At 64.8% G+C, this 25,286-nt stretch overlaps 2 protein-coding genes across 5 annotated transcripts; one reads left to right on the top strand and one right to left on the bottom strand.

Moving 5' to 3' along the window:
* Positions 1-482: 482 nt before the first annotated feature.
* STAT2 (signal transducer and activator of transcription 2) lies at positions 483-18,929 on the top strand. Of its 4 annotated transcripts, none has more exons than XM_077838996.1 (24): positions 483-543; positions 4,238-4,401; positions 4,800-4,950; positions 5,059-5,157; positions 5,469-5,561; positions 5,740-5,818; positions 6,337-6,422; positions 7,599-7,747; positions 8,303-8,461; positions 8,907-8,999; positions 9,258-9,317; positions 9,550-9,570; positions 10,044-10,137; positions 10,409-10,465; positions 12,071-12,154; positions 12,251-12,349; positions 12,617-12,752; positions 14,283-14,332; positions 14,425-14,513; positions 14,862-15,001; positions 15,405-15,593; positions 15,855-15,912; positions 16,241-16,455; positions 16,811-18,929. In XM_077838996.1, the coding sequence occupies exons 2-24, from the start codon at positions 4,271-4,273 to the stop codon at positions 16,948-16,950; spliced, it is 2,472 nt and encodes an 823-aa protein (XP_077695122.1). In that variant the 5' UTR covers positions 483-543; positions 4,238-4,270; the 3' UTR covers positions 16,951-18,929. The 4 variants fall into 4 exon arrangements, with proteins under 4 accessions (XP_077695122.1, XP_077695118.1, XP_077695119.1 ...); XM_077838992.1 differs by having other exon boundaries at positions 7,587-7,747; XM_077838993.1 differs by lacking the exon at positions 483-543 and adding an exon at positions 1,773-1,866 and having other exon boundaries at positions 7,587-7,747.
* A 266-nt stretch (positions 18,930-19,195) lies between these two features.
* On the bottom strand, positions 19,196-24,265 carry IL23A (interleukin 23 subunit alpha). Its single transcript, XM_077838882.1, has 4 exons — positions 24,092-24,265; positions 20,057-20,149; positions 19,595-19,738; positions 19,196-19,345 (listed from the first exon to the last, which is right to left on the bottom strand). The coding sequence occupies exons 1-4, from the start codon at positions 24,263-24,265 to the stop codon at positions 19,196-19,198; spliced, it is 561 nt and encodes a 186-aa protein (XP_077695008.1).
* Between the last annotated feature and the right edge of the window lie 1,021 nt (positions 24,266-25,286).

Raw genomic sequence — 25,286 nt, 5'->3', positions numbered from 1 at the left:
CAGGCGAGCAGGGGAAGGTCCTGGCCCCTTGATTTGGTGCCTGGGCCCGGTGCAGTGCATGGGCTCTGGGCACCCCTGCTGCTGCTGCTCCTCCTCCTCCTCCTCCTCCTCCTCCCCCCCTTCCCACCTCCACCCTTCCTCTCCCTGCTCCCCCTTCCCCTCCCTGCTCCCCCCCTCCACCCTTCCCCTCTTTCCTCTCCCTGCTCCTGCTCCCCCTTCCCTCCCCTCCCTGCTCCCCACCTCCACCCTTCCCCTCTTTCCCCTCTCTGCTCCCCCCACCCCTTCTTCTCTAGGCCACGCCCCCTATCCCAGTCCCCGCCTCCCGGGTGACGTGATTTCTGGGAAGTCGGTCGGCCTGCTCCTGCTTCGGGCTCGGCTTTTCCGCCCGGCGCCTCCCCTCCCACCGCTGCCGTCTCCACCAACCAGCGCCGGGCAGGGGCGGGGTCTCCTCCCAGACACGGAAGCGGGGCTCCCTGGGCGGCGGGAGGGCAGCGTGGTGCCCGGCACTGCAACCTGTAGGGACCTGGGAGCTGGTCCGGCGAGGTGAGGGGGGCGGGGCTGGCTCTGGGGGGCCCCGGCACTGGGGAGCTTGGGGGAGGGGTATCTGGGGGGCACTGGGGAGCTTGGGGGAGGGGTATCTGGGGGGCACTGGGGAGTTTGGGGGCGGGGCAGGGGAGCAGAGGGGAGGGGTTTCTGGGGGGCACTGCAGCGTTAGGGGGCAGGGGAGGGGTTTCTGGGGGGCACTGGGGAGTTTGGGGGTGGGGGGACAGGGGAGGGGTTTCTGGGGGGCACTGGGGAGTTTGGGGGCGGGGGGACAGGGGAGAGGTTTCTGGGGGCACTGCGGCGTTAGGGGGCAGGGGAGGGGTTTCTGGGGGGCACTGGGGAGTTTGGGGGCGGGGGGGCAGGGGAGGGGTTTCTTGGGGGCACTGGGGAGTTTGGGGGTGGGGGGACAGGGGAGGGGTTTCTGGGGGGCACTGGGGAGTTTGGGGGCGGGGGGACAGGGGAGAGGTTTCTGGGGGCACTGCGGCGTTAGGGGGCAGGGGAGGGGTTTCTGGGGGGCACTGGGGAGTTTGGGGGCGGGGGGGCAGGGGAGGGGTTTCTTGGGGGCACTGGGGAGTTTGGGGGCAGGGAGGGGTTTCTGGGGGGCACTGGGGAGTTTGGGGGCAGGGGAGCGGGGGGCAGGGGAGGGGTTTCTGGGGGGCGCAGGGGAGCTTGGGTGTTTCTGGGGCCACGGGGGAGCTGGGGAGGGTTCTGGGGGCACTGGGGAGTTTGGGGGCAGGGGAGCTGGGGGCACTGGGGAGTTTGGGGGCAGGGGAGGGGTTTCTGGGGGGCACTGGGGAGTTTGGGGGGTTTCTGGGGGGCACGGGGGAGCTGGGGAGGGTTCTGGGGGGCACGGGGGAGTTTGAGGCAGTGCAGTGGAGGGCTGCTCTCAGTGCCAGCTGATGAGTCTTTCAGCACCAGCGAAAGCCCACCCCATGGAGGGGGGGCAGGGCTGGCTGTCATGGTGCCCTCCCCCATGGGGCAGGAGCCTCCTGGCCAATGTTACCCCCCACCCTCACTTCCCTTCCCCAGGTCCCCCCACCTGTTTTGAGCCCCTGTGGGGAAGGGGGCGGGACGAGGCTGCCATGGCGGGTAGGGGTGTCATGGCATGGCCAGGGCAAGATGGCGCCGCTCTGGGCAGCGGCTGGCACCCGCCACCCCCTGGTGCGTAAGGCCCTGAGCAGAGCAGAAGTCCCCAGTGGGGCAGAGATAAGAAAAGTGCCCCTGGGGGATCAGGGAACTGAGTCTAGTTCAGTTTCCTTCTCCCCCAGGCTTCGGGTGATGCAGGTGGCAGCTGGCGACGCTGCCCGGCTCTGGCTGTGCACGGTGAGATCCCACCCATGGTGGGCAGCTGGGTGCCCCCCGCAGGGCCCCTCCCTACCAGCCCCCGGCTTCCCTTTGGGGAGCTCGCTGGGGAATCCCAAACGCCAATAAATGAGCCCCATTTCGCGGCCGGGTAGCTGGGACGGTCTGTCACAAAGCCGGCTCTGAACTCCTCGCCCGAGCCCCTAGGTGGGGGCAGAAATCCGCCTGGCGCTGCCCGGCTGCACCGAATCCCTCCTCTGCCCACCCCAAAGGGTTTAACCCCACGGGAGCCAAGCCCGGAGGGGAGCCGGCTGCGGGGGGAGCCAGTCTGGGGGGGTCCGAGGAGGAGAGGACGGGGCTTGTGCTCAGGCCCGGGGGGCCTGGGGTGACAGAGTCTTGGAGGCCAGAAAGTCCCATGGGGTCATCAACTGGGCTCGTGTCTAGTCAGGCCCAGGCCTGTCCCCTCCCTGGCGGATTGGCATAGAGGAACAAGGCACTTCAGGGCTCTGAACACGATTTGGGTCTTGCTAGGCAGGGTGTGTGGGGGGTGTGTGTTGGGAAATGGCTGCAAGTGCTGCGGGTGCCAAGCTGCCGGGAGCCAGGCCAGCGGAAGGAGGCTGGCACAGAAGTTAGTAACGGAACTAGGGGACATTTAGTGAGTTGCCCTTGACCCGGCCTGTTTCCTGCAGCCCCTGCTAGCCGAACCCTGGGCTCCCCCACAGTTCCAGTGAGCCGCTTCTGGCTGAAAGCCCCCAAGACTCCCAAGGATTTGTGCTGTTCATGCCTTTAAAGAGACAAACGTTTTCCAGCTCCACGGGGGCCCCAAAGTGAGCGTCTGGCTTTGCAGAGGGCCCGCAGACCCCTCTGAGTCAGGGCCAGTTGCGGGTGCTTTGCCGTAACTGGAGCACTCATTTCCCCGGCTCCCCCAAGACGTCCCAGCGTTAGGCCCCGGCACTCGGGGGCATAGGGCCTGTTGGGTCCCGGGGCTGCGGCTGGGGGCACATGGTTTGTTTTGGTACCATCTGCACCTGAGTCTTCTCTCCTAGTTTCACATCCACATGCTGCTGTTCGGTCGAGTTCTTGAACGCCCACGTGAACGAACCCAGGCTGGGGGTGGGGGTGGCAGCCCCTGCTGGCAGCGGTGGGGCGTCCCGGCCTCCAGGCCCCTACGGGCAAAGTGACAGGGAGACTGGAACGACCTGGGGGGCATCGGGTGCCCTCTGCCAACTACGCCAAATCACGCTGCGGCTTTGAATCCACCTGGGGGTTCCTTTTATGCTGGGCTGGCATCCAGGGCTGGGCTAGCAGGGGGCTGTGGGTCGGGAGTGAGGGGCACTGGTAGACCTGCAGGTGGGAGGAGCCCGGGCTGGATTCTTGCCCCTAAAGGAAACTAGTGTCTGTTTTGAGCTGGGAGTGCTGGGGGGGATGTCTCCAGCACCCCCTTTCCGTACAGAGCTGAGTCTGGTTCAGTGGCATCGTGGGGTCAGGGCCTGCGGGGGGAGCTGGGTTAGAGCCACCGGGCCAGCGTCTGATCCTGGCAAGGCAACAGCGGCTGTTTCCCATGGTGGCTGCGGAGCCGGGAACGGTGGAGGCGCCAGGCATGGTCCTCCCCGTGAGTCAGGGACATGGGGCCTTTCCCCTGTAGGGGGCGCTGGCTCTGATCTGGCCCCAGGGCGGGGACTGGCAGGTGGGGGAGGGGAATGGGGACACAGGGCCTTTCCCTTGTAGGGGGCGCTGGCTCCGATCTGGCCCCAGGGCAGGGACTGGCTTGCTGGGGGGGCGGAATGGGGCATGGGGCCTTTCCCCTCTAGGGGGCCCTGGCTCCGATCCGGCCCCAGGGCGGGGACTGGGGACACGGGGCCTTTCCCCTCTAGGGGGCACTGGCTCCGATCCGGCCCCAGGGTGGGGGCGGGGCGGGGGCTGGCTGGCTGGGGGTGGGGGGGATGGGAATGCCAACCACCAGAATAAAGCAGCACTAAAGTAGCGGCATCCACCAGCCAGGAGCAGCGGCCCCAGATGTGGTGAGCGGGGGAGGGTTCTGCCACATCTGGGCCTCTCTGTGGTTCTAAGAACAGCGGGTGTGGGGGGCTCAGCAGCCCCATGCCCCCAGCAGCTCGGGCAGCAGGCTCCAGGGAGGCAGGGGTTCAGCAGTGGCACAAAGGCATTTGCAGGTTTGTCCCTGGAGGGGAGCCAGGCCCTGACCCCTGGGGAGCCCGCATGCCAGTCCCCACCCTGGGGCTGGATCGGAGCCGGCACCCCTGAGAGGGGAAGGGCCCCGTGTCCCAGCCCCTGGCTCTGTTTCTGTGGCCCGGGGTCCTCCTCTTGCTGTTTCCTGGGCTGGGTGTGAAGGCCCTCCCCCCAGCTCACCTGCTGCCCTGGTTTGCCTTCCCAGAGGAGGGGCTGAGACGCCACGGAGGGCCCCACCATGGCCCAGTGGCAGGAGGTCCAGCTGCTGGAGAAGGCCTACCTGGAGAAGGTGCACGAGCTGTACTCGGAGGACCACCTGCCCATGGAAGTACGGCAATACCTGGCCCCCTGGCTCGAAGACCAGAACTGGTAACTGCGGGGCTGGGGAGGGAAGGGTTAACCGGGGGGGGAGTCGGCAGCTGGGATCCCCAGGCACAGGGGTTGTCTCAGCTCTAAGTGGGGGGGGTCTGATTTGGGGGCTCGGGGGTAGGGGAAAGATTCCCCCCCCCCCCCCGATATGAGGGAAGGGAGAGCAGGAGAAGGCAGGTGGGTCTCCAGGAATTGGCTCAGCTGTGGGCTCCCCCAGAGCATGCAGTCAACGACCCCTGGGTGCCTCTCCTGGCGTGGCCCCATGGGTCCCCCATTGGACTTGTGGGGAACAGGCAGGAAAGGGACAGCGCCCCCCACCCCTCCTGGGTCAGTGTGGGATCGTCTGGGAGCTGGCCGTGGCTGGGGCTCTGCAGTGCGCCCCCTTGTTCCTGCCCCAGGAGCCGGGCGGCCGAGCCCCACTCTGCCGAAGCCCACATGCTCTTCCACACCCTGCTGGCCCTGCTGGACGACCAGTACAGCCGCTTCGGGACCCGCACGGAGGACTTCGTGCTCAAGCACAACCTCCGCAAGTCCAAGCTCAACTTGCAGGTAAGGAGCGGGGCGCTGGGGCGGGGGGGGGTGTGTGCTGGCCTGCGGGGGGGGGGCAGGGTGCTTTACCCGGCCCCACTGACCCACCCCCCCCACGTTCTCTTCCAGGCCAAGTATCAGGAGTGCCCGGAGCAGCTGGCCAATGTCATTGCCAACCTGCTGCGGGAGGAAAAGGCCATTCTGAACCGGGGGCTCGCGGCCCAGCAGGCAAGCCGGGGGCGGGGTTTATGGTATCCCCCCCCCACCTGGCTTCCCGCAGCACAGCGCCCCCTAGTGCCATGTGAGGGCATCGGGGTCAGCACTGACTGCAAGGGGAGAGCGCACCCAACTTGGCTTGGCGCCCCCTGGCACCGCAAATGGGGAGAGCCTCCTCCCCGGCTCACTGCCATGAGGCCCTCTTCTCCCCCCGGCATGGGCCTGCAGCTGGCTCTGTCTGGGGGGGTGGGGTGGGGATCCCAGCCTGGGGCATGGCGCCTGTGAGGCTAAAAGGGGCCTGTCCCTTGTACGCCCCCCTGCAGGCTGCAGCTCAGCCGACCTCCGGTGCCCCGATGGAGACAGACCGGCAGCAGAAGATCGAGCGGCGCCTGGTGGAGACCAGGGCAGCGGTGCAGGTGGGTACGGCCCGACTATCACGTATGGGGCGTGGTGTGCTGCCCCCTTCCCTGCCCGGAGCTGGGGTTGAACCTGCGACCAGGTGGCTCCATCCCCCTAGGGCCCAGATGCTGTCCCAGTGCCCGGGCCCTAGGCGCTCCCTGCCCCTGAACCGGTTCCCTTGGCGCCCCCCCGCAGGAGCTGGATCGCGAAGTGCGGCACCTGGAGGAGCTGCAGGACACCTTCGACTTCCGCTATAAGATGCACCGAATGGTTGGTGAGGAGCTGAGCCTGGCAGGGCCTGGAGGCCGCAGAGTGGCAGGACCTGGCTGGCTGATGGAGAGGGGTGTAATGGGGCTGAGCAGCACTGGGGGCTAGGGGTAGTCAGGGGGGTGGGGGATCCCCTCTGCCTGCTGTACCCCAGCGTGCTGGAGCGGCCAGGCTGGGGGCGCTGGAGAGCACGACGGGTGAAGAGCTTTGATTTTCCCTTTAAATAAGGGCAGAGCCGGGCCCCGGGAGGGGCTGGGGGGTGACTCAGAGAGGAGAGCTCCTCCCCAGAGCCAGCGCTGCCCTGCCTGCCCCAGGGCCGCGTGAGTGGGCTGAGGCCTCCTGTTCTGCGGGCTGGGGTTCAGCAGGGGGCGCTCTCTCCTTGGAGTCAGCGCTGCCCCTGTTCCAGCTAGGGGGCCCGGGGCTCAGCAGGGGGCGCTGTGCGGCGCTAGGGGGCAGGTTCTGACCCCATGGCTGCCGTTCCTGTCCCCCCCCGACCCTCACTGCGCCCTGTCGCCATCTCCCCAGCAAACGGCGCTCCCGCCAGCCCCGAGCTGGCCCGCCAGACGGAGCAGCTGCAGGCCATGCTGAACAACCTGGACCGGAGCCGCAAGGTGAGGCTCCACACGGGGCCAGCCCCTTGCTTGGGGGGCAGTCCTAGCGGGGCTCCGTGGGTCCCTGGAGCAGCTGGGTCAAGGTGGCAGTCATCCCTTCCCCCACACACACACCTTCTCTGGGGGCTGGTTTCCTGGGTCCCTTCCCCACTGGGTCTTGTCCGGCTGTGCCTCAGTTTCCCAGGAGCTGCCTCCTAGCCGGCCTGGGCTCAATGTTGAGCTGGGAGCTGTGCACAGCCAGTCGCCCCAGGGGGGCTGGTATCTTCCCCATGGGGTTCTCCCTGTCGTCCTTCCCCCCCCCCCCCCACTGCACCCCCATTGTACTTAAAGTACTGCACAGGGTCTGTTCAGGGGGAATAAGGCAAAGTGTCACATTTCTTGATAATACATGTATCCATCAGCCCTGTGTGGTACGCAAATGATAGATATCTCTCACACACTCACTCACTCTGTCTTGTTGTTGTTACCAATGACTTGCTCCCCTTAACTTCACTGGCCAGGTGAGTTAGATGGGGGCGGGGTGGAGCTGGGCGACCGGATCAATGCTCCCATGTTGACAAGACGAGACCCGGGGTCCTCTCGAAGACACTTCACATTTATAGCAGCTTCCCCCTCCTGCAAATCTGACCCAGATGCAAAATCTGTGTCCGTGTCCCTTGGTCCTTTGTGCTGCTCCCTTCTGGGCCTCGTCCCGATGCTGTTCAAAGAGGGTGTCTTCAAAAGAAGGAGCTGGCTTCTAACCCCCCAAGGCCGTCACTATGTCGGCTGTTCTTTAGTGAGTCCACTTGACAAGTTGTGTTGGCCTGGGGTCTGGCTTCCATCCCCGCTCCAACCGTTGCAGCTGTCTGGAGGTGCTGCCTTCCACGCCTGGGTCATTCAACAGGGCAATTGATTAAAAAGCGGGGGGGGATCTTATTCTACTCCGAGCAAAAAGACCTTTTTTTAACATTATACCAGGGCTCAATTTAAAGTTTGCTCTATAAGGATCTGATACAAAGTTGTAGGAAAATAGAGACATAACACAAAGTCATATGAAAGTTATGTGAAGATGCTTAATGCAGAGATTTATCTCACCCCCCTGCCCTCCCCCGGCTGAGCTAGCAGGAGCCGGTGGGGCAGGGCCTGGGGCCCCTCGTGGGTCGCCCGGGGTCACAACGGACACAGTCTTTCTGGCAGGACGTGCTGGCCCGGGCGCAGGAGCTGCTGGGCCGTTGTGAGACGCTGCGGGATTTCCTGCTGGAGGAGCTGGCCGAGTGGAAGGAGCGGCAACGGAGGGCCTGCCTCGGGGCAGCCTGCGACACCAGCCTGAGCCGCCTGCAGACCTGGTAGGGGGCGATTGGGGGATGCTGCACCCCCCCTTGGGAGTCTGGGACCCTTCCACCAGCTGAGCGCAAACCCCCAGCTGGCTGTACGGTCTGTAATTCGAGGTCCCCAAGCCAGAGACAAAGGTGAACCCCCCGGTGTCCCAGCCAGCCCCTGGGGCTCTGCAGCCTGTCTCCCCACCTGGGCGAGCCTCCCTCTGCACAGATGGTCCGTGATTGCCCCAATATTCAGGTGACTCCCCGTCCCAAAGGACGAGGCACGTCCCCCACATCCATCGGCCCCTAGATCCGGTCCCAGCGCCGGCGGTTTTAGCCAGTCCTGTCCGAAAGGATCCTGCCGTTGATTAGGGAAGAGAAACGAGCGAGTGATTGCCTGGGGGGACGCGGGCCACGCGGGCGGACACAGACACAGCCGTCCCCTTAGTCCCCTGGGCCGGCTCACCGGGGGTCTCTCGGCCGCCTTGTGCGTATCCCGCTGGGTGACGCGGCTCCCCGGCCGGCCACGCGTCCCAGAGGGTCCCCCCACCCCGGGCTGACCCGGCTCCTCTCCGCCTGCAGGTTCACGGCGGCGGCCGAGGTGCTGTTCCAGCTCTGGCGCCTCCTACGGGCCCTGGGTGACCAGCACGCCAAGCTCACCTACCTGCACGACCCGCTGGAGACACAGCGGCCCCTGCTGGAGAGCCGGCTGCAGGAGCTCCTCTCCTGCCTCTTGAGGAGGTGCTGGGGGCTGTGCCCAGGGGAGGGGAGGTGGGGGGCCTGCCCCATAGGAACCTGGGGGGGGGGGGCTGGCGCATGGAGGAGCAGGGGCTGCCCTTAGGAGCCAGGGAGGGGGTGGGATGATGCGTGGAGGAGTGGGGGGCTGCCCCTAGGAGCATGGGGGTGCATGGGTGGCTGGTACACGGGGGTGTGGGGCTGCCCCTAGGAGCGAGGGACGGGGTGGGATGACGTGTGGAGGGGCCATGGGGCTGCCCCTAGGAGCGAGGAGGGTGGGTGGGGGGGCGGCCCCACAGATGCATGGGGGAGGGGCTCCTTGGTGCAGAGACCTGGCCTGCTCAGGCCAGAGGAGAGGGGGGTTATTGGGCTATGTGGTATTTGGTGGGGGGGCGGAATTGAAGCGAGTTGGGGGGCACCTTGCGGAGCTAACGCCTCTCCCACCCCCCAGTGCCTTCGTGGTGGAAATCCAGCCCATCATGCCTTTCCCCAACCAGAGGCCCCTGGTTCTGAAAACTGGCAGCAAGTTCTCCGTCCGCGCCAGGTGAGCCCCCCCCACCCCAGCCCGTGGTGCCCCGCCGGTCCCCAACCATCCTGCGTGGGGGGGCTGGCGCTTACTCCACAGCCTTCCCCCCAGGGGCGGGTCCCTGCTTCTGGCCCTGGCAGGATGGGCCCTGTTGGGAGCAGGTGCTAGAGGCTGAGGGGAGCTGAGCCCTGGGGGCAGCGTGCCCCCCCTTCCCCCATGCAGGCCATGTGCCCTGCTAGTCCAGTGGCCAGGGCGACAGGCTCTTCTTCCCCGCAGGCTCCTGGTCAAGCTGCAGGATCGAAGCCATCGGCTGGAGGCGAAAATCATCCTTGACCAGTGAGTCAAGTCCGCCCCCCCCATTCCCCCCCGTGAGGGCCTTAACCCCCTTCCCCCGGGGCCTGGAGGCCAGCCCAGTCGCAAGGCAGGGGGTGGGGGCCAGGGGTACAGGGAGCTCTGGCTGGGGGAGGGGGACAAGGAAACCCTGGTTGGGGCTGGGGGAGCCCGGGGTGGGGCAGGGTCCCCGGTGAACCAGTTGATTACTGATGGTGTCCTGTCTTTCCTCCTGCAGGCATCCCCCCGATGTGAAAGGGTGAGAACCAGGCCAGAACCTAGGAGAAACCTGGGGGGATGGACCGACTGGGACATGGGGCCTTTCCCCTCTAGGGGGTGCTGGCTCCCATCTGGCCGCAGGGCAGGGACTGGCTGGCTTGGGGGCAGGTGGGGGAACGGGGCCTTTCCTTTCTAGGGGGCACCAGCCCTGATCTGGCCCCAAGGCAAGAGGCAGGGATCCAGTTTGTTCCCGGCACCAGCTCTGCTCCAGCCGAAGTGCCTGGGGCTGAGAGCTGCCCTCTGGCCAGCAGTGCCCCCCATACGCTTGGCCTAGGGCTCTTACCCAAGAGAGCCTGGAGAGAGAGCATTTACTGGGCGTCCACCATCGGGGTCTCTGGCCCTGCCCCGCCCAGCGCCTTACTCCCATATGACGGCCAGGACTCGAACCCGGGTCTCTGAGCCAGCGTGGCACGACTGCCCTCACGGCCCCGCCCCTCTCGCTTCTCCCCGCAGGTTCCGGAAGTTCAACATCTTGACATCCACCAGCAAGACGCTGGTCCAGGACGATCCGCAGATGGAGGGGCTGGTCTGCGACTTCCGATACATAGTATGGGCCAAGCGTGGGGGCCCAGACACCGGAGTTCCCAGCTTGGGGAGGGGGTGGGATGGGGAGCCCGGACGCCTGGGTTCTCAGTGGACTGGGGAGCAGAGGGCGGGTGGGGTGCGGAGCTTGGAATCCTGGGTTCTCAGCTTGGGGAGTGGGAGTGGGGAGCCAGGACTCTGAGGTGGGGGAGCCTTTGGCCCCGTGGCCCCCCTGCTGCGGGCTGGGCTGGGTGGGCAGGGGCCAAGAGCTGACTCCCCCCCCCTCTCCTTTGCAGTCACTGAAGGACCAGAGGGCCGGGGCCTTGGGCAAAGGCAGCAAAGGTGCCAGCGAGGTGGGTTTCCTGCATGTGCCCTGCTGGCCAGTGGCGGCCCTGGCACCTACAGAGCCACGCCTGGCTCTGTGGATGAGGGGAAAGCGGTGGACGTGTTGTTCCTTGACTTTAGCAAAGCTTTTGACACAGTCTCCCACAGTATTCTTGTCAGCAAGTTAAAGAAGTCTGGGCTGGATGAATGGACTATAAAGGTGGATAGAAAGTTGGCTAGATTGTCGGGCTCAACGGGTAGTGATCAATGGCTCCATGTCTAGTTGGCAGCCGGTGTCAAGTGGAGTGCCCCAAGGGTCTGTCCTCGGGCCGGTTTTGTTCACTATCTTCATAAATGATCTGGAGGATGGTGTGGATTGCACCCTCAGCAAGTTTGCAGATGACACTAAACTGGGAGGAGAGGTAGATACGCTGGAGGGGAGGGATAGGATACAGAGGGACCTAGACAAATTAGAGGATTGGGCCAAAAGAAATCTGATGAGGTTCAACAAGGACAAGTGCAGAGTCCTGCACTTAGGACGGAAGAATCCAATGCACCACTACAGACTAGGGACCGAATGGCTCGGCAGCAGTTCTGCAGAAAAGGACCTAGGGGTGGCAGTGGACGAGAAGCTGGATATGAGTCAGCAGTGTGCCCTTGCTGCCAAGAAGGCCAATGGCATTTTGGGATGTATACGTAGGGGCATTGCCAGCAGATCGAGGGACATGATCGTTCCCCTCTATTCGGCACTGGTGAGGCCTCATCTGGAGTACTGTGTCCAGTTTTGGGCCCCACACTACAAGAAGGACGTAGAAAAATTGGAAAATGTCCGGCGGAGGGCAACAAAAGTGATTAGGGGACTGGAACACATGACTTATGAGGAGAGGCTGAGGGACCTGGGATTGTTTAGTCTGCGGAAGAGAAGAGTGATGGGGGATTTGATAACTGCTTTCAACTACCTGAAAGGGGGTTCCAAAGAGGATGGATCTAGACTGTTCTCAGTGGTAGCAATGACAGAACGAGGAGTAATGGTCTCAAGTTGCAGAGGGGGAGGTTTAGGTTGGATATTAGGAAAAACTTTTTTCACCTAGGAGGGTGGTGAAGCACTGGAATGCGTTACCTAGGGAGGTGGTGGAATCTCCTTCCTTAGAGGTGTTTAAGGCCCGGCTTGACAAAGCCCTGGCTGGGATGATTTAGTCGGGGATCGGTCCTGCTTTGAGCAGGGGGTTGGACTAGATGACCTCCTGAGGTCCCTTCCAACCCTGATATTCTATGATTCTGTGACCAGCCCCAGGGCAGAGCTGGGTGCGGGAGGAGAGCTGGCCCTGGGTTTATTGGTGACCGCCCCCCCCCCTATGCTGCCCCCTAAGGGCTGCCGCCCCACATGGGTCTCACTGCTGCCCCTGGAGGTGCCCAGCCCCACTTCAGACCCTCTGGGTTATGACTTCCCTTAACAAACCTGGACCCAGTGCGGTCACCCCTCTGCGGGGACCCCCTGGGAGGCACTGAAACGCCGGGGGGGCCAAACCCCCGCGGGGCCAGGGGCAGGCCATCCCGTGTGGCCAAGAGGGGTCTGGGGCCGGGTGGGGTTGGGACCCTGGCTGACCCCCCCCCCCCCCCCGTCTCTGTTGCAGGGCCTGCCGGCTGTCACGGAGGAGCTGCACCTCATCACATTCACACTGGACTATAAGTACCAGGATCTGGTGCTGGAGCTGCAGGTGGGCGAGGGGAGGGCCTGAGTGGGGGCGGAGGGGGCATGGGGAGGGTGGTCTTGTTCCCTCTCCCGCTGACGGCTCTCCTCTTCCCCCACACAGACATCGACCCTGCCTGTGGTGATCATCTCCAGCAACAACCAGTTCTCCAGCGCCTGGGCCTCTGTGCTCTGGTTCAACATGCTCAGCCCAGACCCTAAGGTGAGGGGCTCTCCCCCTCACACCCCAGCAGGCCAGCGGCACAGCTGCTCTGCGCAGTTGGGGACTGTGGGGGGCCGGGGTCAGGACACCACAGTGGGAGGAGGGCCTCTCTTCCCCACACGCGGTTCGGCCCAGGTGTGGGGATCCCCTGGCAGCCACGTCCCTGTGGCCCATATGCCCCCCCCATGCCGCTCCAGCAGCGGGGCCCCAATCTGGTTACGGGGCGCCCCAGCCCCTCCCCCTCTAAACCCCGCTCTCTCCCCACAGAACCAGCTGTTCTTCTCCGCGCCGCCGGCTGCCTCCTGGGCCCAGCTGGCCCAGGTGCTGAGCTGGCAGTTCTCAGTCGCCACCAAACGCGGGCTGGATGAGGACCAGCTGCACATGCTGGCGGAAAAGCTCTTTGGTAATGGCCCCCCCGAGCGACAATGGGGAGAGGGGGGAGTCAGCACCTGGCTAGCACCCCTATCGGCTACAAAGCAGACTCCCCTGGGCGGGAAAGGCCCAGGCCTGTCCCAGCCGTAGCCCATCACCGGGGTCTCTGGGCAGCGCTGAGGGGAGGGTGAGCCTAAAGGGAAGACCCCCAAGTCCATGGGGCTCAGAGCAGCTGGGCCAGATCCCCTGGCCTCTGTGCTGCCCCCTCCCACATGTGTGGAGCGTGCAGCGAGGGTGGGAGGAATGGCACAGGGCGGGCAAGGACACCTGGGTTCTCTCCCAGGTCTGACCTTGGGGGACTCGCTTCTCCTTCCTGTACCCCACTTTCCCCTCTGCAGTGTCGGGGGGGCAATTTTGACGGGATCCCCGGGGTGCAGCCTGGGACTGTGGGACCCCAGATTAGTGAGTTCAGGGGTTCAGGGGTATCTCCCACAATGCCTTGCTGGTGACAAGCAGCAAACCCCTCCAGGCGCTCAGCACAACGGCACGTGGGGCCCCCCCACCCAGCTAGACTGTGTGGCTGCTCCCAGAGCCCCTCGTGAATCACACAGGGAGAGGCACCAGCCGAATCCGCCCAGCTCCCAGCCTTGCACCCCAGGAATATATCGTCCTGCTCTGCTCAAGACAAGCTGTGCCAATTTATTTATTGGCTCCCCACTTCATCGATGGAAAGTGGGCGTACGCCAGCCTTTGCAAACCCCCTACCAAACACCCCAGGCAAACTCACTGGTAAAGATAAACAGTTAAACAAGTTTATTGACGACAAAAGAGATCTTAAGTGATAGGCAAAAAGTCAGGGTTCGTTACCAAGAGAAAATCAAACGCTGGCTATAGCCGTTCATAGTATGCAGATTTCACCCCTGAAACCTGGGCCAGTCTCCTCTGCTGGAGTCTTCAGTCTTCTGAGCATCCTTGTTGCTGGCAGCGTAGGTGGGGGCAGGAGAAAGGCCCAGCATGGCCCCCCCCTTCTGTTTTGTACCCTTAGTCCAGGTGCTTGGAGAACGCAAGTCCAGCCATGTCTGGGGGGCGTTGCTGAGTCCCCAGGTGAAGCAGTACCCGAGTGTCTCCCCTGTGCTGAGTCACTGAATTGTAACTTCTCTGCTGGACAATGGCTGGTGATGTCCCTTCAGCACCCACCCGGGTGTTCGTTCCCCCCCTTGTCGTTGTCTCTGGGGAGTTGGTATCTCCCACAGCATGTCCTAGTGACAACCCCACAACACAACTCTGATTTCCTAGGCACTGATGATACACACATGTTTAACTCGAACAGTGGCTTTCTGCAGCTCGTAACCTTGCCCCGATCCCTCCCACGGCCTGCTTTCTACACAATATCCCCATTCAGTGTCGATGCGGAATATGGGGGTTACAGGGTGCTCCCCTGAGTATAGAAAGTCACAGCGATGGTCCCTGCTGGGGGGGGGGATGAGGACCCCACAGAAGCTGTGTTAATTCACCCTGCAAATATCTCCCCCCATTTTCTTCCCCCACCCCCATCTTATAGGGCTGGAAGCCACCCCCGCCAGCACTCTGACCTGGGCCAGGTTCGCCAAGGTAAGCGGCTGCTGAGTGACTGACTGGTCCCCCCCCCCGCCCCGCCCCCGGAATCCCCCTCCCCTCAGCCTTTCGCCTCCTCTCTGCTGCAGGACAACCCACCCGTCTTCTCCTTCTGGACCTGGTTGGACGGGATCCTGAGCCTGATCCAAGAACACCTGGCTCAGCTCTGGAAGGACGGGTAGGGGCTGGCTGGGAGGGGATGGGGATGGGGAGGGGGATGATCTGAGCAGCGCGTGGGGTGCCTACTCCCCTGTGTGGTCAGACCCAGAACTGCAGCCCCCCCCCGCCCCCGGTTTTCCCCAGACCCTGAACCTGGGGCCAGCGCAGCCCATTATGGGGGTTTGAGTGGAAGGGGCAGAGGAGGGTTTAAGGGAGCAGCTTCCCCCCCGCCCTGGTAAAGGGGACAGGGGCTGTGCAGCCCTGGCGGAGCGAGGACCCCAGATGCTGAGCGTGGTGGGGAGGGGGCGCCGGGGGGCCTCCGCTGGGGGCCCTGCCAGCGGCTGACCCGGGCTCCGCTCCCCTCCAGGCACATCATGGGCTTCGTGAGCCGCAAGCGGGAGCGGCAGCTGCTGAAGAGGAAGCAGATGGGCACCTTCCTGCTGCGTTTCAGTGAGAGCAGCCGCGATGGCGGCATCACCTGCAGCTGGGTGGAGCCCGGGGAGAAAGGTGGGTCTGCCCCAGGGCGCGGCCCCCTGCTCTCCAGGTCTGGAGCCAGGCTCTTCTGGCACCAGGCACTTGCTCTAGGGAAGAGAACCCAGGAGTCCGGGCTCCCAGCCCCCCTTCCTCAAACCCCTGGACTCGACTCCCATCCCACAGCTGGGAAGAGAACCCAGGAGTCTGGGCTCCCAGGCCCCTGCACCTCTCACTGGGTGCCAGTTATCGTGGGGCAGGGGCAGTGTTACCTAATGGTTGGATTGGAGCATTGTGAAGCATTGGAGCATTGTGAATCTGGACTCCTGGGTTCTCCTCCCGGCCCTGGGAGACCTTGGTGCAGCCTGTCCTGTCTCTGGGGCTCTCCCTTGCAGTGACACACCCCTCCCCTCGCTGAGCTGACCCCCCCCCCCCCCAGGTCAGCCCAAGGTCCGTTCCGTGGAGCCCTACACCAAGGTGGAGCTGAAGTCGCTGGAGCTGCCGGACATCATCCATGACTACCAGCTGGTGGCCGCCGAGAACATCCCCGAGAACCCCCTCAAGTTCCTGTACCCCAGCACGCCGCGGGACGAGGCCTTCGGGAAGTACTACACCGAGAGGAGGGAAGGTACCGGCCGGTCGCCTCCCCCCGCGGGCCCTGCTAGCCCAGCCCTGGGTTCCCCCCGCCCCACCCACAGCTGTTCCAGTGCCCCTCACTCCTCCCAGCCCCGGTACAACACTCCTCACCTAGGCCACAGATAGAATAGGTAGAATTGGTGACCAGCTGGTTTGGTAGCGGGGGTTGGGAGGGTCTTTCGGGGGGGGGCAGGGGCATGTTTCTGCCTGGCTCCCCTCTCTCTGACCCCTCTGTTCTCCTTTCTCCCACCAGTGGACCTGCTGGAGCAGAAGAAATACCTGAACCAGCGTCTGATCAGAGTGTCCTCCAGGTGAGGGAGCCGGACGCCGGAGTCCCTGTGTGCTGGCCTGCCCCAGCCCTTCACAGGAAGTACCTGATTTCTCCCCCACCCCATCCAAGGACCCAGCCCCTCTCCCTGGCCGGGCTGCCCCGCTGACCGCAGGAGCTCCCCTGGGGCACTCCCAGCTACACCCTCTCCCCTCCCTAGTCTCGGCTACGCAGCCCTTCAAATCCCCCCACCCGCACCCCTGCAGAGCGGCTCGAGATGGGCCTGGGTCTTGGGGGCTGGGTGGGGTTGCCCCATTCCTGAGAGCTCCCCACCACACACTCACTAAGCCAGGTGCCCCCTCTCTTCCTAGGCAGCCCAGTGAGCCGTGGCTCCCGGAGGGCATGGTGGAGGCCTCCCCTGCAGCTGTGGGGCCGGGGCCCGATCAGCTGGAGGTGCTGGAGCTGGGGACCGATCAGCTGGAGCTTGGAGCCAGTGGGCTGGAGGTGCTGGAGCCGGGGGCCAGTACTCAAGAGGTGCTGGAGGCTCTGGAGCAGGAACTGGACCTGATGAGGTTTGATTCGGCTGGTGAGTCTCCAGTTCCCGCCCTGGGGGAGGGCACTTGGCACCAAGAGGGTGGGGGGAGTAAAGAGGCCAAACCCCTCCCCCCAGCTCTGCCGGTGCCCCTCACTCCCGACCCGCGGGCCCCTACGCTCCCAGCCCTGGCTGTGTCCCATTTCCCCAGGCCCTGCGGCCCCCGGCTCCCCATGAGCAATGTTCCCTCTAATTTTTGACAGGCCCTGTGCGCAAAAAATGTCTTCTGTGCGAATTGTTGTGGGCGCCGTGTTTCGCCGGGTGCGCGGGGTTTCGGGTCCGTGCGCGTCCACACGGGCACAGCTTCGAGGGAACCGTGCCCATGAGCCCGGCTCCCCTTCTCTTGCAGGCTCCAACATGCTCCGAGGCGGAGACCCCTACCTGCCCCTGCCGGACGACGTGCCCCCCCCGGTGCTGCCTGGCAACACCTTGTTCCTGGGGGCCAACGACTTCCCCCTGCTCCAGGTCGACTCCAAGGACTTCCAGTGACAGCGTCTCCCACTGCTGCCCCATCACTGCGGGGACTCGGAGGCCAGGGCCTTTTCCCGAGCCCCACTGTGTATTGGGGGGTGGCCCTGGCTCCGCCCTCTCCCGGTCTTCCGGTTAGACCTCGGGGCATCAGTGAGGCCGAGGGGGTCTGGCCCAACCCCTGCCCATCCTGTCCATGGGAGGTGAAAGCCCCTGGACTCTGGGTGTGGGGCTCTCAGCCTGAGCCTACAGCTGGGTGCCTTGCCCTAGGTCCTCGCAGGTGTGGGGGGGAGTTTTACCATAGCACCCAGGAGTCCAGGAGTGGAGCCACCCTGTGAACTCCCCCCATGGCGTAGCCATGTCTCCCCATCCTGCTCGGGCTGGAGCCCTGGGGCCTCTCGTTGGCGTGGAGGTGGGGGGCTGTGGTTCTCGGGCCTTCCTGGCTAGGGGGGTTCTGACCTTAGTGCTGAGGGTGTGGGTGGCTTTGCCCCCCAGGGGCCGTGAGACTAACTCTCTCTCTCTCTTGTAAATAAACCTCCCCTGCCCTAGCTCACTGTGGGGGGGGGGCCCTCCGGGAGGGGAGGGAATCCCCTGAACTGTCTGCCCCCGTTATGTGGGGGCCCTGTGTGGGCCACACCCTCCTGCTGCCAGGGGCTGTTGTGCTCTGTGTGGCCACCAGAGGGCACCACCCCCTCTCCTACTGTTCCCACCACTCTCTTCTCCCCCCCTGCCGACAGATTACAGGGGAGGGGGTCCCCCCACCTGGAGCGGAGCTACTGGTCCTTCGCTGAAGCGGAGCTCTGCTCCCCCTAGGCCAGGAGCAGGGCCCTGGCTGGCTCCTGAGGCCCCCATGCTGGGCTGGTTCCAGGGCAGGGGGGCCTGGAGCTGGAAGTGGGGAGGAGCTAGGAGGGGTGTGTGCGTGTGTTACCAGGTGGGGGCCCCCCCAGGGGGTGCACTAGGGGCTGGGACTGGCTTGAGGCTTCCCAGGGCATCCAAGCTGGGACCAGACCCCAGGCATTCTGCCCCTCACTCCATCCGTGTCCCCCCTGCCCCTCAACCATGCTGCTTCCTCCCGAGGGGGTGTGGGGGCGAGCAGAGCAGGGAGGACGATGCTCCTGGTGCCTGCCGACGGGCAGAAGCCCCTTCCCCTATAACTGCCCTGGGGGGGAGGGGTAGCTCAGTGGTTTGAGCATTGGCCTGCTAAACCCAAAGTTGTGAGTTCAATCCTTGAGGGGGCCCTATAGGGATCTGGAGCAAAAATTGGGGATTGGTCCTGCTTTGAGCAGGGGCTTGGTACCAGATGACCTCCTGAAGGCCCTTCCAACCCTGATATTCTGTGGGAGAGACTCTGGCCCATTCCCGGGGAGCTGCTGCTGGGGGGCTGGGGTGGGGTGGGGTGGGGGGTCTCTGAGATTGTACTGTCCTGATCTGCCTGGCCCAAGGGGGCCGTGGCCCTTGCAATCCCCTGCTTCCCCATCCCGGTGCCAGCCACGTGGCTGGGAATTGTTCATAATATTTTGTATGACAACTGTGTGTGCCTCAGTTTCTCTATGTACTGCATCGTTAACTAGGTATGCGGTAGGGGAAAGGTTTACTCCTTGCAACGACCCAGGCGTGACTGATGCCTGGCTGGTGGGGCCTGGGCCCCTTGCCCCAGAAGACAACGGCCCAGACATTTGGATCCTAGCAACTAACAACCCCAGTCGGCCGATCCTCTGCAGAAAGCCGGCCAGGTGGGACCAGCTGGAGAACAAAGAGCCGAGGAGGAGAAGGGCCAGGTGCAGAGGTTTGCCCAGGAACAGAAGAAAGGACTGAGGCGGGCCAGGGGCCCCTGTTAAGTGCGGGCTCGTGGAAGCCGCAGACTCTTCGGGGCTGGGGCTGAGGGTGTTGGGCCCTGGCCTGACCCATGAGGACTTTCCTGGGACGTTCCCCTTCTCTGTGCTGCCGCAAGGGCTTTCTAGCCGTATAATAAACCCCCCGAACACCCCGAGGCATAGACCGGTCTGTACACGTCAAACCTTTTACTAGGCACTTGCGGCTGGGGAGCCGATAAATAACATAAATAGCCACCCGGTGGGGGCATAAATACACAGCGGCTGCTCATAAATAACCCGCTGGCCGGGCAATAAATACGGGGGGGGGTTACAACAACCATAAGAGTCCAGAAGTGGGGCTGGGCTCGCTGCACCGGCCGGGCGGACAGGAGCCGGGGGTCCGCTGGGGTGCAGTCGGCTCCGTCGCTCCTGGATAAATGCTCCCCCTCAGCTTAGTGGGTGGCCGCGCTGTGGGCAAAGACCCGCGCCATCACGGCCGAGAAGGAGCAGAGCTGGCGGAGGATCCGGTGCTGGATCAGGGGCCGTTCCCAGGGCTGGCTGTGCGGCGGTGGGGTGGCCGACCCCTCGGCGAAGCTGCCGTTCTGCTGGGCGAAAGGACAGCGGGGTTAGGCTGGGCCCCGGCCCCGGAGGTAGAACCCCCCCCCCCCCGGCACAGGCCTTGGGAGATGGCACTGGGTGCTTGGTGGCACCCAGGCCTGGAGGGAGCCAACAGGGGCTCCTGGCTACCGCTGGGGGGTTATTCCCCACACCCCCACTGCCCTGCGTGGGCCCCAGTTCCCCCACCCCCAGCCCAGCGGCTGGTGGACCCCAGGCCATGGGGCCCCTCTCACCTGGACGAGGCTGGTCAGCTGGGCCAGGGCACCCTGCAGCGCGGCCATGGGGCTGTCAGCTGGGCCCCTCAGCTCGTCAAAGACGTCGGAGCCCAGCAGGGCGCGGTAATGCCGCAGGGCCTCGTGGATCCGGCGCAGGCAGCTCTGGGGGCGGGAGGGGGGCATGAGGGGGTTTCGGGGGGGTCCCCCACATCCCTGCTGCTCCCCACCCACAGCTAGGGACTTGTTCCCGAGTCCAGGGGGATTGGGGCTGGGGGAGACCCCGGCCCAGCTATGGGGGAAGGTCAGCAGCCCTCCCCCCCCCCCCCGAGGTCCCCCTCATTATGGAGGGGGGCTGAATGATTATTTTCTACATCTCTCTCCTTCCCTGCCCCCCAGCTCACACATCTGCCCTTCCCTCTCTGCCCCCAGCTCACCTGTCTGTCCCGCCCCCCCCACCCACGGGGCCCATCTGGTTGGTACCTGGTCAGAGCCCAGCTTGTCGGGATCGCAGTTGTCGCTGCATCGGATCTTGGGGGTCAGGTCCTCGCTGGGCTTCTCCTCCACCAGGTGCATCTGGTTGGGAGCAGCAGAGCTGGGGGTCAGCGCGGCCTGGCACTGGGGGGCAGCTGCCCTCCCCCACAGCCCTTCACTTCCATCCATTGCCCCCCACCCCGTCCACAGCCCCCCCCTCCATCCATCACCCCAGCTGCCCCCATAGCCCCCCATGTCCATCCATTGCCTGAGCCATCACCCCAGCTGGCCCCTCACATCCCCCCACTTCCATCCATTGACCCAGTCACTCCCCCCAGCCCCTCCCTCCATCCATCACCCCGGCCGCCCCCCCACCTCCGTCCATCGCTCCAGACGTCCCCCCGCCCCCCATTCAGCTGCTGCACCCTACTCTGTGCACCTGCCCCTGCTCGTCCCCCCCCCCCACACGCATGGGCCCAAGGCTCAGGGGGTCACCCCCTAGAGAGATGCAATACCAGACCCTGTCCCCCAATTATCCCAGGCTGGTGCTCCCCAGCCCCTGAGATCCCAGGAAAGGCCCAGCTCAGAACTGGGATAGGCCCGTGCGCTGGGTTTTTTAGACACGTTGTGAATTTTTGGAGCTGCTTCCTGGAAGGGGGGAGGAATCGCCCTCAGGGACGTCCCTGAGCGGCCAGGTGAGGGGCTGGCGGGGAGCCCTGACTCGCCCCAAAGGGCCTAATGGGGCACCAACCCCCAAATACCCCTGCCCTAAAGGAAACGGGGCCCTGCAGCTGTCTGTCCCTCTGTCATTGGGCACGTCCCGCCCGCAGCCTGTCCACATACACCCCGTCTGTCCGTCCGTCACTGGACATGTCCCGCCCCCTGCCTGTCCACATACACCCCGTCTGTCTGTCCGTCACTGGACATGTCCCGTTCCCCCGCCCCCTGCCTGTCCACATACACCCCGTCTGTCCGTCCGTCACTGGACATGTCCCGCCCGCAGCCTGTCCACATACACCCCGTCTGTCTGTCCATCACTGGACATGCCCCCCACCCCCGGCCTGTCCACATACACCCCGTCTGTCTGTCCGTCACTGGACATGTCCCGTTCCCCCGCCCCCTGCCTGTCCACATACGCCCCGTCTGTCCGTCCGTCACTGGACATGTCCCGCCTGCAACCTGTCCACATACACCCCGTCTGTCCGTCCGTCACTGGACATGTCCCGTTCCCCCACCCCCTGCCTGTCCACATACGCCCCGTCTGTCCGTCCGTCACTGGACATGTCCCGTTCCCCCACCCCGCCTGTCCACATACGCCCCGTCTGTCTGTCCGTCACTGGACATGTCCCGCCCCCTGCCTGTCCACATACACCCCGTCTGTCTGTCCGTCACTGGACATGTCCCGTTCCCCCGCCCCCTGTCTGTCCACATACGCCCCGTCTGTCCGTCCGTCACTGGACATGTCCCGCCTGCAACCTGTCCACATACACCCCGTCTGTCCGTCCGTCACTGGACATGTCCCGTTCCCCCGCCCCGCCTGTCCACATACACCCCGTCTGTCCGTCCGTCACTGGACATGTCCCGTTCCCCCGCCCCGCCTGTCCACATACACCCCGTCTGTCCGTCCGTCACTGGACATGTCCCGCCCGCAGCCTGTCCACATACACCCCGTCTGTCCGTCCGTCACTGGACATGTCCCGTTCCCCCGCCCCGCCTGTCCACATACGCCCCGTCTGTCCGTCCGTCACTGGACATGCCCCCCCACCCCCGGCCTGTCCACATACGCCCCGTCTGTCCGTCCGTCATTGGGCATATCCCGCCCGCAGCCTGTCCACATACACCCTGTCTGTCCGTCCGTCACTGGACATGTCCCGTTCCCCCGCCCCCTGCCTGTCCACATACGCCCCATCTGTCCATCCGTCACTGGACATGCCCCCCACCCCCCGGCCTGTCCCCATACACCCCTCTGTCTGTCCATCACTGGACACGTCTCGCCCGCAGCCTGTCCACATACACCCCGTCTGTCCGTCCGTCACTGGACATGTCCCACTTCCCTGCCCCCTGCCTGTCCACATACACCCCGTCTGTCCGTCCGTCACTGGACATGTCCCGCCCGCAGCCTGTCCACATACACCCTGTCTGTCCGTCCGTCACTGGACATGTCCCGTTCCCCCGCCCCGCCTGTCCACATACACCCCGTCTGTCCGTCCGTCACTGGACATGTTCTGCCCACAGCCTGTCCACATACATCCTGTCTGTCCGTCCGTCACTGGACATGTCCCGTTCCCCCGCCCCCTGCCTGTCCACATACACCCCGTCTGTCCGTCCGTCACTGGACATGTCCCGCCCGAAGCCTGTCCACATACACCCTGTCTGTCCGTCCGTCACTGGACATGTCCTGCCCACAGCCTGTCCACATACATCCTGTCTGTCCGTCCGTCACTGGACATGGGCCCCCCCCCCGCCTTTCCACATACACCCCGTCTGTCCGTCCATCACTGGACACGTCCCGCCCGCAGCCTGTCCACATACACCCTGTCTGTCCGTCCGTCACTGGACATGTCCCGTTCCCCCGCCCCCTGCCTGTCCACATACACCCCGTCTGTCCGTCCGTCACTGGACATGTCCCGTTCCCCCGCCCCCTGCCTGTCCACATACGCCCCGTCTGTCCGTCCGTCGCTGGACATGTCCCGTTCCCCCGCCCCCTGCCTGTCCACATACGCCCCGTCTGTCCGTCCGTCGCTGGACATGTCCCGTTCCCCCGCCCCCTGCCTGTCCACATACGCCCCGTCTGTCCGTCCGTCACTGGACATGTCCCGTTCCCCCGCCCCGCCTGTCCACATACGCCCCGTCTGTCCGTCCGTCACTGGACATGTCCCGCCCGCAGCCTGTCCACATACACCCTGTCTGTCCGTCCGTCACTGGACATGTCCCGCCCGCAGCCTGTCCACATACACCCTGTCTGTCCGTCCGTCACTGGACATGTCCTGCCCACAGCCTGTCCACATACATCCTGTCTGTCCGTCCGTCACTGGACATGTCCCGTTCCCCCGCCCCGCCTGTCCACATACACCCCGTCTGTCCGTCCGTCACTGGACATGTCCCGCCCGCAGCCTGTCCACATACACCCTGTCTGTCCGTCCGTCACTGGACATGTCCCGTTCCCCCGCCCCGCCTGTCCACATACACCCCGTCTGTCCGTCCGTCACTGGACATGTCCTGCCCACAGCCTGTCCACATACACCCTGTCTGTCTGTCCATCACTGGACATGCCCCCCCCCAGCCTGTCCACATACACCCTGTCTGTCCGTCCATCACTGGACACGTCCCGCCCGCAGCCTGTCCACATACACCCCGTCTGTCCGTCCGTCACTGGACATGTCCCACTCCCCTGCCCCCTGCCTGTCCACATACACCCCGTCTGTCCGTCCGTCACTGGACATGTCCCGTTCCCCCGCCCCCTGCCTGTCCACATACACGCCGTCTGTCCGTCCGTCACTGGACATGTCCCGTTCCCCCGCCCCCCTGCCTGTCCACATACACCCCGTCTGTCTGTCCATCACTGGATATGTCCCACTCCCCTGCCCCCTGCCTGTCCACATACACCCCGTCTGTCTGCCATCACTGGACATGTCCCGCCCGCAGCCTGTCCACATACACCCCGTCTGTCCGTCCGTCACTGGACACGTCCCGCCCGCAGCCTGTCCACATACACCCCGTCTGTCCATCCGTCACTGGACATGTCCCACCCCCCCACCCCCCAGCCTGTCCACACCCCCTCCTGGGGGCTGCCCAGGCAGCAGCCAGGCAGGTGCCCCCAGCTGGCTCGGCTCTGCCTGCCCTGCAGGGGTCAAGCCCATCCCCGTGGCCTCAGCACTTCCCAGGCTTTATCCTCTCAAGCCCCATGAGCAGGGCAGGGCCGTCTGCTGGCTGGGACCCTGGAGCCCCCCCACCACACATCTGCCTCCAGCCGGCAGGGGCTCCCCTGCCCCCCTCTCTGGCCCCCCGTAGACCCCCCGTCAGTCCCTGCCCGGCCCCGCTCACCAAGCTCATGTGGCCCTCTATGTCCCAGGCCAGCTTGTTGACCCGGCTGGAGAAATCCCTGCAGAGCTGCCAGTCGGGGCCGGGTGCCCCCGGCAGGACCCTCCCCCGGGACGCAGCCAGCAGCCCCAAGAAGCAGAGGAGGGCGCCGGGCCAGTGGCTCCTGAGGCTCTGCATGTTGCCGGGTTGCCCTGGGTTGGTGTGTGGGGCGCTGGGCTGGGCCCCGGCTATTTATGGCTCTGCAGGTGACTCAACGGGCAGGTGGGGTTTCCCCTGGGGCGGCAGGTAGCACCCCCGAGGGATGGTGTCAGTGGCTGAGCACGATGTCATCACCGCCTGGGCCGGTTACTGCGAAATCGCTGCCTCCCCGCGAAAGCAGAAGCGATACTGGGGGGTGGGTGGGGGGGAGCGGGACCCAGGGATCACGCCAGCTCCTCGGCTCCCTGTGGCTCTCCACCGAGAGCGACACCTGATCTGGGGCGGGGAGGGGGGCAACACCGGGCAGCTCCCAAATCCCCCTTCGCGCCCCCCTCCCCAAACCCAAACCCAACAAACTCCCAGGTATTTTCTTACCGCTGCGTATGTCATCCCAGAGTCAGCAACGGGCGCCAGACCCCCGGAGTCCTGGCCCGAGCGCCCTGCTCTAAGTACTAGACCCCACTGCCCTCCCAGAGTCCTGGCTCCCAGCCCCCCAATTCTAATCCACCAGACCCCCCACACCTCCCAGAGCTGGGGCCAGAACCCAGGAGTCCTGGCTCCCAGCTTCCCGACTCTAACCACCAGACCCCCAGCCCCTCCCAGAGCTGGGGAAAGAACCCAGGAGTCCTGGCTCCCAGGCCCCCGACTCTAACTCACCAGACCCCACTTCTCTCCCAGAGCTGGGGAAAGAACCCAGGAGTCCTGATTCCTGGGTTCCTGTACTGACCACTGGACCCTCCTGCTCCCTCTCAACTCACCCAGTTGTGCGCCCACCCTGGCTGAGCTTGTCAGGCCTCAGTTTCCCTGGCACAGACAAGTATTGGGCAGGGCGCCCTGTTATTTGGGAGGGATGTGGTTGAGAACCCCAGCGATCAGGCGGGCAGGGCACTGGGCTGATTGCGTGAATGTCTCCCCAAGGCATCAAACGTCAACCCACAGTAACCCCCTTTGCAATGCTCACTGCCCAGCGTGGGGCGGGCCAGGAGTGGAGGGGGCTCTC

This window comes from Eretmochelys imbricata, chromosome 20 (assembly GCF_965152235.1).
Source record: "Eretmochelys imbricata isolate rEreImb1 chromosome 20, rEreImb1.hap1, whole genome shotgun sequence".
In the NCBI taxonomy this organism is placed as follows: domain Eukaryota; kingdom Metazoa; phylum Chordata; order Testudines; family Cheloniidae; genus Eretmochelys; species Eretmochelys imbricata.
Note: the sequence above shows the minus strand (reverse complement) of the source record. Positions and strands in the feature narration are given on the sequence as shown.